This window comes from Bombus pascuorum, chromosome 5 (assembly GCF_905332965.1).
Source record: "Bombus pascuorum chromosome 5, iyBomPasc1.1, whole genome shotgun sequence".
Lineage (NCBI taxonomy): Eukaryota > Metazoa > Arthropoda > Insecta > Hymenoptera > Apidae > Bombus > Bombus pascuorum.
In genome coordinates, this window is record NC_083492.1 from 6,353,792 (window position 1) to 6,368,933 (window position 15,142).

Genomic DNA, 15,142 nt, shown 5'->3' on the forward strand with positions numbered 1-15,142 from the left:
GGTAAAAATTAATTGTACAGCTGGGTAGCCGAGGCAACGACCAAAAGAAATTTGATAAGAGATTTATTGATTAAATGACAGAATTATTACTGGTTACTTAATAGGATGTGTAACACTTTCTGCTTATTTTTAAATGATCTAAATGACTAAATTGCCCAATTTCAAATTTCACGAACACGAGCAGAATACTTTTACACTCCACGCATAACAAATCAGCCTGAAATTCCCCAAATTTCTGAATAACCACGTAAAAATATAACGCAAATTAGTTTTTGTAAATAGAACTATTGTCAGTAGACAATATCATAACATGTACAAAACACGTTCAAAGTATCAAATATTATATCTAATACATTTGACATATGTATTAGATAAAATCAACTTAAAATAGAAACATTCGAAATATTTTTACATGAAACATGTTTACAATTTAATAGTCTCCTTAAAAGCAAATACAATTTATTTTTAGCAACTATGCACATATAATTGAATATGGCGATGTTACTAACGATAGTGAACGTTGACGCATTTTAGTTTTAACACATCGTTATATAAATATAAAGGATTTTTATTTGTCAAAAAGATATAGAAAAATTACTAATATTATTAGAAGAAAATGTTACGTTTAAATTTAAACGACTTGTTAAAACAGGTATAGTGTTAAATTTTCTCAAAATGTAACCTATTATAAAAAAAAAAAAAACATTTTAGTTATTTGCGTTCAATCAAGAAATCATTAAACGATATTAATTATTTCAGAAACAAAATTTAATATTATTAAGGCATTTAAGCTCACGAGTAAAGAGTAAATCATCGAAGGTTAACCCAAATGTTGCAGGACTCAGTGAGAAATGTTGTAAAATTCCAAATACACGTAAGACAGATATATTTAATGATATATGTTATTACAATTTATCATTATATATTTTAATAAAATAAAATTATTATAAATTATTACAATTATTATATTTAATAATTATTATAGTATAAAGTAACGTGAAAGTTTTTCTTTATGTTCTTGAAGTATAAGAATTTTTCCTTTGAATAATCATCTTTAAATGAAAAACAAAGTAAAAGTTCAACACATTGGATAATTCAGTGAATAAATATCATTTTGCAAAAAGTTTAGTCACCCAAAGATATAAATGAAATTAGTAGATTAGTGTCTTAGTAAATGCAAGTATATTATAAAACACAAAATATAAGAAAAATTTGTTAAAATATTAGAAATATTTAAAAGTGTAAAAGTATTTTTAAGATGACTAATAATTTTTATAGGTTTTACACTAAGAATTAGTTATATTTTCAGTATTTTTATTCATATTATATCATTTTTAAATTTTACTTTTCAGCTGTTGGACCTCGTGCTGCTAAAGATAAAGAATACAAAAATCCAGAGTATTTTTGTTATCATATAGACACTTTTGGGGAAGCAGAAGTAGAATTAGCAAAATATAGATTACCAGCTCCTTCTAATAGAATACCTTTCAATAAATAGTTTCCATGATCACGTTTATCTTCATATAAAATTTTGTAGCAACCAACGAAGTATAGTAAATAAATAATATTTAAAAAGGAACATTGTAAAATTTCGAATTTTTTTATGGAAACAAGTAGATAAAGTTAAACAAAGAATAATTATACAATTATTTTACACGAGAACTTATAGGATGCCTTAAAAATAATACACACACACACACACACACACACATATAAATAAATAAATATATTTTACTTTATGTATATATATATATTTATATATATTTACTTTATATATATATACATATATATAGTATTGTAATAACATAAAGTAAAATATATTTATAAAAGGTTATATTTCATTTATTTTGATTGTTTACACCACTTTAAGCAATTATATGCACTATCTTTATGAAAAAAATTTATTTTATATTTTAAAAAAATATAACTATATTTGAAGTAAAAAATAATAAATGACAATAAAGTAATCTTGTTAATTACATAAATATGTCTGAAATTTTCAATTTTCTCAAATTATGAGTACAGATTTGACATAACGAAAAGACATTTGTAATATGTGTATTATAATTATACGTGAAAAAATTAAATTAAAAATATAAGATAACATTTTTTCAACCAAAGTTTTATTTCCAAATAGATCTTATACAATAAAATAAATTATATACATGTGCAATTACAAGTTATATGAACTTCAAGTCGTATACACCTCAGTTTAAAACATGTTGTTATAAATTATTTATAACTTGATAATTATTATTATTTAAAATTAGTAAATCTTTCATATGGTGAGAGATTTATATCTTATATAACTTAATCTTTTTTCTGGTGCGAAACATGCTTTATACGATAATACCTTTGAAGGTTAAATAAACAAGTTAAATTGTTTAAAGGTTAAATATAGGAGATACAATTTCAAATACCCTTTTCTGTTACAGATCTTTTAATATTATAGAAAAATATAATTTTTATAAAGGCAATATATTTGTTGCCTTTTTGAAATAAGAATTCGTTAAATTGCTTTTATGTACAATATATTATTTTTACCGTTATATATTCTTACTGTACATAGTCTATGTTTATACATACAAACATATATATATATATATATGAGAAACAAAATTTTATACACTCAAGTGCTTTAATTATCCTTTACTATTTTGTAAGTGGAGGTTACGGTAAAGACATATTACATACAGATATAGTAAAAATGTTTTCTATTATACCGAAACATATCGTTCTGTCATTGTTTAAGCGTAATATTTCACAAAATTTTGTTAACGTAATAAGTATAAGAAACAATCCTTTATGGTGGATATATAAAAAATCAAACATACGATACTTTTATTATAATACAAATATATACTCTTTGGAATACTTTAGGTAAGCAGAATTTTTTGCTTATTAATTTTATTTCATCACAATAATGTTATAAACACAATGTAATGATAATAAATCATATGTGCTTTTTCTTATAAGTAAAAATACTATATAAAATCATACTTCATTTTTGAAACGAATATTTATATGTTAACGAGTTTATTAGAAAATCTATTTTATTACATACAATATACATGTATTTATTACATGTAATTACCATTTCTCTCTAAAGTATTAACTGAATTAAAGAATTCTTTAAATATCTAGTAAGGATAAATATTCATGTTAAAATATAAAAACAGAAATATAAATTTAAGTGAGGTTAAATAATTTTTATCAATTTCAGAGTTATCTTAATTGCTTTAATATTTTAAATAGTTTGCAAAATACTAATTTATTACCATGTGATAAAATATATGTGTTAAACATAAGTTCTTTGGCATGATATGGTAACAGTTTTGTATAACTGAATGAAACAATATTCTCCCAATAGTAGCTATCTTAATTAGCTGTATTTATCACTTTATTATATCTATAGAAAGAATTTCTGATTTATACAAATACAACTGGAAAATAAGAGAAGTCTTACGATTAAAATGATACAGAAAATAATTAAATCATTTAAAAAAGTAGATTTTGTTGAATTTATTATGCTTATTATGTGCTATTGTATGATATTTAAAGAATAAAAATATTATAAAACATTCACATTCACATAAACATTCGCAACAAAACATTTTTAGAGCTTTTGTTTTATCCAAATAGTTATTGAAACATTATATTATTAGCTTATAAATGTTACAATTTATCCAAATCTGTTATGTGTATTATTTTATCAAATGACAAATGATTGAATAAAGTCTGTGATAAGACAAGTTACTAGATAAGTTACTTTTATAAGTTACTTTATAAGTTACTTTTTGAATCCAGAAAATAAGACATACATATAAAAATGAGATATGTCATTATATTTTTAAAAGTAAATTCATTGAATGATTTGTTATAATACAGAATATATCTAATATAAGTTAATGTGCAATTATATATTTTTTACATCATAATATATTAAATTTATTTCAAGGTTTACATACTAAATATTTCTGTATTAATATGTGAAATATCATTTTTTATCTTTTCAAATTATCTTTTATCTTTTTACGTTTCAAATTAATTTTAATATGTAAATACAAATTAAATATGTAAATTATTATTCCATAACAAATATTGAAACTGGTTATAAATGATAAATTCTGTACTATACTTATACAGTACTATTTAATTATATTTCAGTATTAATAATCATACTGATGAAATTCTCTTTGGTCTCATTAGGGTTACACTGTATTATTGTTTGAGTTCCACGGTGTGTTATTGCTTTTAGAATCACTGTAATGGATTTACTTATTTCCGAACCCATTTCCTCTTCGTCATTCTGAGATTTTATATTTTATGATTTTGTAATATTAAGATATATTTATAAATTTATTAAAATATATAGAAAAGTTTCAGTCAGAAGTAATAAAATGTTTATAATGTTTAAATGTTTGTATTAGGTTGAATTTTAATGTTATTTTTTTGGAAATTATAATGTAATAAATACACATATAATTATACCTCGAGAAGATCACTTCCTATTTCTTCTGGTTCAATATTTTCTTCAAGTAATGACATATTGTAGATCATAAGTGTATTATTAGATAAGTAGAACTAATTCATATGGAAATCATGTTTTTATTTACATAACAATTGACTGACTGAAGATGCCATTTCAGAGTTTACTATGAAGTAACTCATGTAAAAATCATGTTTCTATTAATATGAATGCTAACGGTTTCAAAGAGATATCTCATACTGTATTGAATAGTCTCACAAAGTAGATATAAATTTATAATGATTTATGTATTGAAAAATTCAGTAAAGTTCAGTGTATAAAAATTGTATTACTAACATAAAGCTTTACCTTGAATTTAATTTTCACTCTATTTAATAAGTTACTACAATGAGAAAAAAATGGAATCTCTTTCTCGTTTCTTATTATAATTCTGATTATTTATATATATGTGTACCTGAATAACATATACAGGGTGCTCAACAACATATAATAGAAAATTCAAAAACATGATAGAAAATTTGAAGGCTGCTTTTACAAGTTAAAATAATACAAAAATTAATAACAAAATAATTTTTGTGGTTTAATTTATTAGCTATTGACATGTAAAAATCAACTAGTGTTCCTAAAATTTGATAGATTTTTCTTGATAGATTCTACATAAATGAATGTAGAGCAGTTCAAACTATGGTGGTCATAGTGATTTCAAGTTGCAAAGAAGATTATGACATTCATTGTGCAGAATTTGCAAAGTTTTGCAAGAAAAGATCATAGTTTAATCATTACATCTATTTTCTCATAGAAATTCATAGAAGAATATGAAAAAATATGAAATTTCCAAGTGGAGATATTTTTTACAGTTTATGAACGTACGCGTTTAATTTAAAGAAATGAAGTGGTAAACATATCTTATATATATATATGTGTGTGTGTGTGTGTGTGTGTGTGTGTGTATTATACACGCAGAAGGCGTGTAAAATGAAAAGTATACAAACAAGAATTTCATAGGTACAGACTTTGATTTTCATGGACTTCTTTGAAATACGAATTGAAAGTATAATCCTAACAATTTTTCTTATGTTGATGTTCAAAGTTCTTTCGTTACATAAAATATCGTATTTTTTTTTTTTTTTTTCGCAATCTGTATGTAAGTGTATACATCACACACGCTACAAGTGCGACGATGAATCAACCTCGGGCTGTATCGTGAGTTATTCCAAAGCCGATAGTGTACATCATTTAAAGTGCGATAAAACGGCAACAAAAATAGTATGTTAACCTTTTAGTTAGTATATTGCAAGGGTGTGACTTCCCTTTACAAAGTTATTCTAAACAGGAACTGGAAAAAAGACTAACTCCATGGAGACATTTGAATTTGTAAAATGTGAAAAAGTAAGAAGCAACTTCAGTTTTCCACTCCGTTTTATAGCATAAAAGTGTTCTTGAAAAAATTCAGTTCAAGGATGTGAAAGTAGAGATTTCACTCTTTAAAATAAGCTCAGGAATAGTTTTGTATGATGCCTTTTTCACAAGTTTGCAGCAGTCCAAAGATCGACCATTTTTTGATCAAAATTTAGTGATCTTTTAATTTTGTGGAGTAGTATTTTATGTTTGTTATACAAAATAGTGAAATTTTACTAGTGCTGTTATGAAACTCGGTTATTATTACTTACATTAGTAAAATTTGAAACTAAAACATTTCTGAAAATTATATATAAAAATTACAATTAGAGATATATATTTTGTAAAGTTCACGATTCTATTTAGTCATTCATATTAATAAATCTGAATTTTTAAGGGACTATCTTTAATACTTATTATATATTTAAGATGGCTATTCATGCTGTGTACTAATTTCCTACTAGATACATACAGTGCTGGACAAAAGTATTGGCACAGCAAGATTGTTATGATACAAATGCTTATAACTATTAAACAAATTGATTTAAACAAAAAACTTTTTGACGTATTTATTTATTATCTATCCTAGTTTATTACATAACAAGAGCAACAATATAAATAAAATAATACGCAAAATAATAACAAAAATATATTTTTTGAACATTTTATGGGTGGACAAAAGTATTGGCACAGTAGAATATTTACGCTTATAACTAATTACATAATAAACTTCTAATATTTTGTTGGCAGTCCTTTTCTTTTAAGGACTTCCTTTAATCTTCTTAATTATAACACTCGATCAGTGAAACTGGAGACTTCAGTTATTAAACAACAAAAAACCAAGAAAGAGTAATAATGTCTAGAAAAACGAAAGAAACCACAATTGAAGAAAGAAAAATAATATTAAATTTATATAAGATGAATAAATCTTACAACGAAATTGCACAAATCATAAACAGAAGTCGTTTTACTGTGCGTTCAGTCATAAAACGCTTTAAAAGTGAAGAAAATCTAGAGAATCAAATTAGGAGTGGTCGCCCTTCTAAGGTAACAATTCGAGAAAAAAGGAAAATCGTAAATATTGTAAAGAAGGATCCAAAAACTAATTCGACTGAAATTGCTTCGATGTTAAAAGCTGAGTGTGAAAAAGAAGTAAGTACCAAAACTGTACGTAGGGTATTGAAGGATGCCGGTTATTCTGCCCGTGCAGCACGAAGAAAGCCCTACATCAGTAAAATAAACCAAAAGAAAAGAGTGGAATTCGCGAAAGAGTTTGTTACGAAAGATACTGATTTTTGGGAAAAGATCATGTTTTCAGATGAAAGTAAGTTTAATATTTTTAAATCTGACGGCAGAATATTAGTATGGCGAAAACCCAACACAGAGATGGACGAACTGAATCTGCAAGCCACCATGAAACATGGGTGTGGGGTTTAATGGTGTGGGGATGTATGGCATCATCGGGTGTAGGAGAACTTATATTCATTGATGAGATAATGGATAAATATGTATATTTAAATATACTCAAGCAAAATCTTTTGAAAAGTACTCAAAAATTAAACCTCCCCAGGGATTTCTATTTTCAGCAGGATCGAGATCCTAAACATATGGCGTATATTGTTCGTCAGTGGATAATATATAATACTGCCCACACATTAAACACACCACCTCAAAGTCCCGATATGAATCCCATTGAGCACGTGTGGAACGAATTGGAAAAAAGAATTAGGAAACATAATATCACAAGCAAGTCTGAACTGAAGAAAGTTCTTCTGCAGGAATGGAGCAATATTGTACCTGAATTCACTAAAAAATTAGTCCACTCGATGCCCAGAAGATTAAAGGAAGTCCTTAAAAGAAAAGGACTGCCAACAAAATATTAGAAGTTTATTATGTAATTAGTTATAAGCGTAAATATTCTACTGTGCCAATAGTTTTGTCCACCCATAAAATGTTCAAAAAATATATTTTTGTTATTATTTTGCGTATTATTTTATTTATATTGTTGCTCTTGTTATGTAATAAACTAGAATAGATAATAAATAAATACGTCAAAAAGTTTTTTGTTTAAATCAATTTGTTTAATAGTTATAAGCATTTGTATCATAACAATCTTGCTGTGCCAATACTTTTGTCCAGCACTGTATGTCGTCCACATATATTTTCAGGTTGATTAATAGAATTATGATAGTATGTCATATTTAATTTATACGTTAATGAAATAAAAAAATGTTCATATAACGCATATATAAAAGATTTCTGTGGTAATACGTATAAATATTTTTGTAAATAATTGTACATATGTCGCTTTGAGTTTGAGACTCACTGCAATTCTTATCGCTTCGGCTGTTTTATAATTCGTTCGTGTAGGGAGGTTTGCAGATCTTCAGGGATGCTTTAATGGGATTTTTGGATGCTAGATAAATAAATAAATGAATAAAGTCTCAAATGAATGTTCCTTATTCTATATTTTCGTATTATTTTAACTTGTAGAAGCATCCCTTAAATTCTTTATCATCTCCGAACTGTATAAAATAATCGTTGGCTATCAATCAAATGATGCAACTACGATTGATGCGATTCGATACGATCACCAGAAAGCAAATCGCGTTGTATAAAACTGTCGTTTCCAAACTGACAATATGTATATATAATATGTATGAACATGCCCATTTGTAACAAGGTTTTTGTAATTATAATAAGATTGCATAAGTAAAATGCGTGCTGCATGACAAAGCAGTTGCTTGAAAATCGCCAGTATGGATACAGTCGTTGTGTGTATGTGTGTGTATATATATATATATATATCGAATGCAATGGAACTCAACTGCATATTTTGTATTAGTTTCACAGTAGTTTACAGAAGCTTACTTCTCGTGACGAGATGAATTCAAAGTATCTATCGTATGTATTCCTTTGCGCAAATTACTTACAAGTTGCAAGTTACCAGTATTTTAATAAATATCTTTGCACATCATATTAACTATTAACATATTAACATTAGTTTGACAATACACAAAGCTTACAAGTAAATTTTAAAAATGATAAGTTCATGATTTTCGTTTTTTGTCGATATGTTATACCTTATATGATTACCTCATCCGATAAAAATTGTAAAAGAGAAGACTCTAACTGGTAACTTGTTGCTTGATTTCAGTTCATTGTATTATAATATTATATTTCATATATATAATAAATTATATTATTAATTCATTGTATTATATTACAATATTATTAACTAGTAAATTATTGTACAGAGTTTTGATGTTCTAGTTTATCGGAAGTACCGGTTACATGTAACGAAAGAACAATTTCGATACTTTTTCTTGATAACAAGTGTCAAGTGTTGGTAGATTTTTGAGAAGTTTTAAATTACTTTTCAATTCGTTAAATGTTTACTTAAAATTTAACAAGAAAACAAAGACATTAGTACCCTCGAATCAGTGAAATACAAGTTACATTATTATTAAATTCTATACCATGTGAGATATTAATGTACCAGTTACATTAATATATTTAAATAATGTATCTAATTAGAGAAAAATAGTATTATACTATATTATCATTTTGCTATTTAAGTTTTTAACAATTTAACAGAAGATATTCTTAGATTCGCAATAAAAGTTTTACTTCCTCTGACTACTATATTGTTAATATTTATCTCGAAATCATATTATAATAATTTATTTGTAATATATTTCTCTGATTAATTCTTACGTTTTTCTAAATCATAAATAATCTATAAAATTATAAATTTTTAAAATAAAGTAAAAACTAAAAGATTGATGTATCTTTTTAAATAAATTCAGTTGTCGCTATGATTCCTAACATAGAAAAATGTTATTAAAATTTGTTTTCTTTTAGATCCAACAATGTCGATGCACGAACATATTCTGTGATTCCGAATACATCATTTATATCGACTAAGGATGAAAGTCGTGAATTAATGGCTATATGGCCCGATATCGTACGTGATCTCACAAATGCTGGTCGTCATCTCGACATACCTGATGTTACCAAGTGGCTAGTGAAGGTATTCTTTTTCTTCTTTTTCCTTTCTTAAATTTTCGCATTAACGACCGATACATTATACTTATAGTTCTTCGTATACAGGGTGTCTCAATTCAGTATTCTGAATTTATATAGTTATATTTGATCTCAAACGTATTACATTTAAAACGATATATTATTGACAAAATTGTTTCCTCTTCTTTAATTTTTAGGTATTGCAATACAATGTTCCATGTGGAGGGAAGAATAGAGCGTTAACGGTTGTAGAAGCATATAGATCATTAAGTCCTCCTGATCAAATAACGGCAGAAAACCTTCGTTTAACTCGTATACTGGGCTGGTGTATAGAATTGGTTTGTAATTTTTGTTCTATCGTTTTTAGTTTATGTTATTTTAGGATTTACAATAGTATATAGCATATTCACCTTATTAATTTCTTTTTAACCCGGTGACTTAAAAAATTATTTATATAATATGATTATATATTTGCATTATAGTTGCAAGCGTTCTTCCTGATGACAGATGATATTCAAGATCACTCAGAAATGCGACGAAATCAACCGTGCTGGTATTTATACAATGACATTGGATTAACGGCTATTAACGACGCTTTAATGCTGGAAATGTGTATATATCAGCTCCTTAAGAAACATTTTAAGACAAAAGAATGTTATGTGGATCTCATAGAACAATTTTTATCCGTAAGTAATTATTTTTCATACTCAATAATATACAAAAATATTTCGATTTGGTACCGATTAACTCTAGTTGGGAATATTTTTGTTGTTGTCTAAATTGTCTTAATAGTTATGGCGACTATTATGCTAAACACCCACTATAGATTTGATAAATAGATTTTATTGTTTTTTACTTTTACAGAAATCAATAAAATTGTTTGATAAAATATAATATTTTTACTATTTTATTTACAAAAAATATTGTTTGCCAAATTAAGAAAATAGCAACTTTTATACTATGTTATATTATTTATAGGTTTCTTTAAAAACGGAAGTGGGTCAATGTCTAGATTTACTATCAACAAATTTTGGAAAGAAACCGAATCTACATCTATTTACTATGGATAGATATAATTCTATTGTAAAATATAAAACAGGTTACTATACATTTGTGTTACCAGCCACTGTTGCTATGATTTTTGTAAGTTTAATTCTATTAATTCTTATAAATACATTATTTGTCTAAAGAAAGTTTAGATCTTATCTTCATTTTTCGATTATGTTTAAAGTTACATATTATTTATAGGCTGGTATAAAAGATCCCGAAATGTATAGGCAAGCAAAAACAATTTTGTTAGAAATGGGACATCTTTTTCAAGTAAAAGATGATTATTTAGATTGTTATGGTAGTATAGAAGACATTGGAAAATCTGGTACAGATATAGCAGAGGGAAAATGTACATGGCTTATTGTTGTAGCTTTACAACGTGCTACACCAGAGCAAAAGAAAATTTTTGAGGTATACATGTCACTAATAATATTTTGTATTCATTATCTCTTTTTAAGTAAAGATATGGATAACATACAAATACTCTACAGGAGTGCTACGGACTGCTTGATGTAGAAAAAATAAATCGTGTAAAACAACTCTATCAGGAGCTTGGTATATCAAATACTTATGCTGTTTATGAAGAAGAAACATATAACTTACTACATACACATATACAACAAATATCTCGTGGACTTCCACATGATTTCTTCTTAAAGTTACTTAACAGAACATGTCGTAAAATAGGCCGAAAGGACTAATTATAGAATTAAAAAGGACAGATGTTAATTATTACTATGATTTAAGGAAATACATATGTGTTTGTATTTTCCTCTCTCTATGACAGAGATTAAATAAGGACCAGTAACACTTTACCTTTAATGATTAAATTCTGTCGTAATAAGATAAAATCATAAACAGAGACAATAATTTCTTACTACAAATACATTGTTGCTGAAGTGCACAATGTTAATGAAAATCTAAATGATAGAGAAATGTTAATTCACAGTTAAAAAGGTGTTACATAGTGTTATGGTACATATTTTATATGTATGATATTTTATATTTTATATGGTATAGGAGATATATTTCATACAATGTCTTATATGATGCATTTTCTTAACAAGTTCCATTTCTTTTATTTGAAAGCAATTGTATAAACTTAACATCTTCGTTTATATGTTAAAGAATAATAAAAGAGATTTTAAGATGATTTTTTAACTTTTTTTTTGTATCCCCAAGGTTGCTTCTTTTTCATATTTTTTCGAATTTTCGAACGCACAATTTGTTTTACTTCTTGTCTAAGCTCTTTAAACGTATCTTCTGACACGTGTTCTTTCGAAAAAAAATTTTCTGCCTCTAAAATATATTAAACATGAATATATGAAAAATAATTATTACTTTTAATTTTTCATTATATACATATTTATATTTTATATGAAATGCGTACCACTAAAACGAACATCATTACTATCAAAGAAAAACTTATTTGTGTCTACTATCACATCATTTGTATGTTCTTTTTTATTTGTATATTCTTCCTTACTATCATGTTCTTCATCAGAAGAATCGTATTTAAATGGATTCTTTGAGTCAAAACCTAATTGAATCTTTGGAGGCTTTAATGGTTCCGTATTTAAAATATTACTGCTATCGTCTAAAATTATGAACAAAAATAAATGTAATAAGTATCATAAAATAAATTTTTTAATTAATGCATTACGTAAATATTAACTTTTTTCATCAGTTGTTTCTTTCCCAAATGTTTTTAATAGACTGAATGACCCTCCTTCTTTCAAGCTTTTTGACAGTGAGTCTGACACAGAAAAATATATATCTTTTGACACTTCCACAGGTGCATTTTCAATCAAGTTATCTGTATTATTCTTATTTTTCTTCTTTTTAACTTTTTTGGTTTCTGTTTCAGATTTGTCTATATTAATTTCATATTCTTTATGACCATTTTCTGTAGGATCATATCTAATCATCCCTTTCCTAAAGAATTAAATAATGTAATATAGAAATACATAATTATGTAAGTAATTATTATTATAATTCTAATATTATGATTAACATAAGTAACTATTTTATTCATACTTTGGAAATTTTACATCCTTATTTGTATCTTTATTCTTTGAACTAATTGGTACTCCTAGAATATTTTCTAAAATATCTAATTGTAATTCCTTTTCTTTATGTAAATCAGTTTCATCATCACCTTTTGTGTCTTTAGTAATGTCTTTATTCGATTCTTTATCATTCTCTATGAAACGCTTGTCAAGTTTAAACCGTTCATCATTCCCCAAAATAATATTACTTCTATGAAACTAGAATTAATCGATTAATATCAGTGGTTTAAATATTCATAAAATTTATTTATATATGAATATATATAAATATCTTACCTCCCCTGTGAAATGTTTGTTAATTTCAAATTTATTATTATCCAAAATCGACTCATCATCATTTCTATCATAGTCATCATCATCGAACAAATCAAGTCTTCTTTTCTTTCCTTTTTCTTCGATTTTAGGTTGCTCTATTTTATTGATATAATCATTATCATCAAATATTATTTTATTTTTATTTGAATTATTATCCTATAAAAATAAATACGATGTATGGAAAATATGGCATAAAAGCTTAAAATGTTGGACAAACTTAATTTAAACATGTTTACCAAATTCTTCAGTGCATTTTGCACTGCCAATTCTTTAGCTCTGAAAATTTGCTTCTTATGTTTTAATGATTCTACTCGTTTCTTTTCTGATGCACTAATTTTATCCATCTTTATTTCTTCATTAACTCCGCGTTTTAAAATAACCATTCTTTTTCTTAGATATGTTAAGATAAGTTAGTTGCGACATGTGATAGTATTTATTTAACTTAGAGAAACTTAACCTATTAAATTTATATGTGACAATGTATATAGCAAACAGACACATAAAAGAAATGCTATATATTTAACAATATTTGAATTCTATTTATTTATATACAAATACAGCAAAATCATGATTAAGTAAGTTTGTAATTAAATCAATTTTATAAATTTTGTATTACATCAATGTTTAGTATATGTACAATCTAATTTCATATACGTGAACACGGATATTAGGGGTTAGGTTTCACTGCCCAACATCCGAAAATTACAAATCGGTTTTTATTTAATACTTTCCTAACTAAGACATTTTTGAAAATTTACAGAAATATTATTTTACTATTTGAAATTAATTTTACGATTTATGATATTGAAATTTCTAAAAATATCAATTGTTTAATAATTGAATATAACTGCGCAATTATCAATTATCATTGTAGATGAAATAAAGAATCCTATACTTCTAGATAACTTCTGTTCATCTGCAATGTAATGTTCTTAAGAAATTTTTTACATATTTACTTTAGTCTTTTTAAAAAATTATATATTAAATGTTAATTAATAACAAGATATAATATTACGTACATATATAGGATATATATTTTATGAGTAGATAGTACGAACTTGTACAATACGTTTAATCCTTAGCCTCGCATATGTATATGATAGAATCATATTAAAATCAGGTGTAGTACAAATTTTTTCAACACTTTGATCAATGAATTTCAATGAATTCCTGCCCTTTTATTACCTAATAATTTGTTATTCTTCTATTCTCGGCAAAGGAAGTAATAATTAACTGTGAATTAAGCATGTAATTAATTACATGCTTATGATTCAAACAAAGGTTTAAGCGATCGCGTATTTACGCGCGCTTTCGATCGTCAACGTTAGGCCATTTTCGGATGATTCCGCCCGCCGATGCGAACTGTTGCGCGCCTGCGCAGAAATAAATATAAGGACCACGTCAATTTAAAGAGTTTGACGGGTATCAAAAGTAACAATATTCACTCAGTAAAATTATTAATTAATAATGAAGGATAAATGGCATTAGGGCTCGCGCTGGACCTCGCACGTGGTCATCTCCGCGTTTATACTAATCTTTGGGAAATGATGCCAAGCTAAGAACTACGTAACCTGCAATTTAGTTTAATCTAGATCATGTAAAATTCGCACAGTAGTTTTAGATGATCTCCACTGAACTAGAATTTATTAGTCAATTAAATATCTCAAACATCCCAGTACAATATATGAAAGAATCACTAGTAGTTTGACGGAAATTTTGAATTTAATCATAAAATATTTTTCTTAACATTTTTAAACCACAGTTAACTGTGATAATTGAGGCAGCGATAAATCTA

The 15,142-nt window shown here is 25.9% G+C and overlaps 3 protein-coding genes across 7 annotated transcripts; 2 read left to right on the forward strand and 1 right to left on the reverse strand.

The window, feature by feature from the left end:
- The first annotated feature begins 351 nt into the window (after nucleotides 1-351).
- Nucleotides 352-1,579, forward strand: LOC132906860 (uncharacterized). Its single transcript, XM_060959437.1, has 3 exons — nucleotides 352-652; nucleotides 760-874; nucleotides 1,353-1,579. The coding sequence occupies exons 1-3, from the start codon at nucleotides 617-619 to the stop codon at nucleotides 1,496-1,498; spliced, it is 297 nt and encodes a 98-aa protein (XP_060815420.1). The 5' UTR covers nucleotides 352-616; the 3' UTR covers nucleotides 1,499-1,579.
- Nucleotides 1,580-2,661: 1,082 nt separating this feature from the next.
- On the forward strand, nucleotides 2,662-11,870 carry LOC132906854 (farnesyl pyrophosphate synthase). Of its 5 annotated transcripts, none has more exons than XM_060959421.1 (7): nucleotides 2,662-2,880; nucleotides 9,752-9,920; nucleotides 10,111-10,251; nucleotides 10,396-10,599; nucleotides 10,892-11,056; nucleotides 11,162-11,374; nucleotides 11,455-11,870. In XM_060959421.1, exons 1-7 carry the CDS (start codon nucleotides 2,708-2,710, stop codon nucleotides 11,662-11,664), a joined length of 1,275 nt encoding a protein of 424 aa, XP_060815404.1. In that variant the 5' UTR covers nucleotides 2,662-2,707; the 3' UTR covers nucleotides 11,665-11,870. The 5 variants fall into 5 exon arrangements, with proteins under 5 accessions (XP_060815404.1, XP_060815407.1, XP_060815405.1 ...); XM_060959424.1 differs by lacking the exon at nucleotides 2,662-2,880 and adding an exon at nucleotides 8,674-8,782; XM_060959422.1 differs by lacking the exon at nucleotides 2,662-2,880 and adding an exon at nucleotides 8,757-8,791.
- A 143-nt stretch (nucleotides 11,871-12,013) lies between these two features.
- On the reverse strand, nucleotides 12,014-14,216 carry LOC132906856 (probable RNA-binding protein CG14230). The gene is made up of 6 exons (XM_060959432.1): nucleotides 13,584-14,216; nucleotides 13,309-13,503; nucleotides 13,001-13,230; nucleotides 12,639-12,898; nucleotides 12,354-12,560; nucleotides 12,014-12,262 (listed from the first exon to the last, which is right to left on the reverse strand). Exons 1-6 carry the CDS (start codon nucleotides 13,728-13,730, stop codon nucleotides 12,108-12,110), a joined length of 1,194 nt encoding a protein of 397 aa, XP_060815415.1. The 5' UTR covers nucleotides 13,731-14,216; the 3' UTR covers nucleotides 12,014-12,107.
- Between the last annotated feature and the right edge of the window lie 926 nt (nucleotides 14,217-15,142).

Excerpts from the sequence above, each read along its gene's own strand:
- LOC132906860 (XM_060959437.1), top strand. The coding sequence starts at position 617 with ATGTTACGTTTAAATTTAAACGACTTGTTAAAACAG. Across the intron at positions 653-759 it reads TAAACGACTTGTTAAAACAG|AAACAAAATTTAATATTATT; the intron begins GTATAGTGTTAA and ends TAATTATTTCAG. Across the intron at positions 875-1,352 it reads TTGTAAAATTCCAAATACAC|CTGTTGGACCTCGTGCTGCT; the intron begins GTAAGACAGATA and ends TTTACTTTTCAG.
- LOC132906854 (XM_060959421.1), top strand. The coding sequence starts at position 2,708 with ATGTTTTCTATTATACCGAAACATATCGTTCTGTCATTGTTTAAGCGT. Across the intron at positions 11,057-11,161 it reads CCACTGTTGCTATGATTTTT|GCTGGTATAAAAGATCCCGA; the intron begins GTAAGTTTAATT and ends TATTATTTATAG. Across the intron at positions 11,375-11,454 it reads AGCAAAAGAAAATTTTTGAG|GAGTGCTACGGACTGCTTGA; the intron begins GTATACATGTCA and ends AATACTCTACAG.
- LOC132906856 (XM_060959432.1), bottom strand. The coding sequence starts at position 13,730 with ATGGTTATTTTAAAACGCGGAGTTAATGAAGAAATAAAGATGGATAAA. Across the intron at positions 13,231-13,308 it reads ACAAACATTTCACAGGGGAG|TTTCATAGAAGTAATATTAT; the intron begins GTAAGATATTTA and ends GATTAATTCTAG. Across the intron at positions 12,561-12,638 it reads AGAAACAACTGATGAAAAAA|ACGATAGCAGTAATATTTTA; the intron begins GTTAATATTTAC and ends TCATAATTTTAG.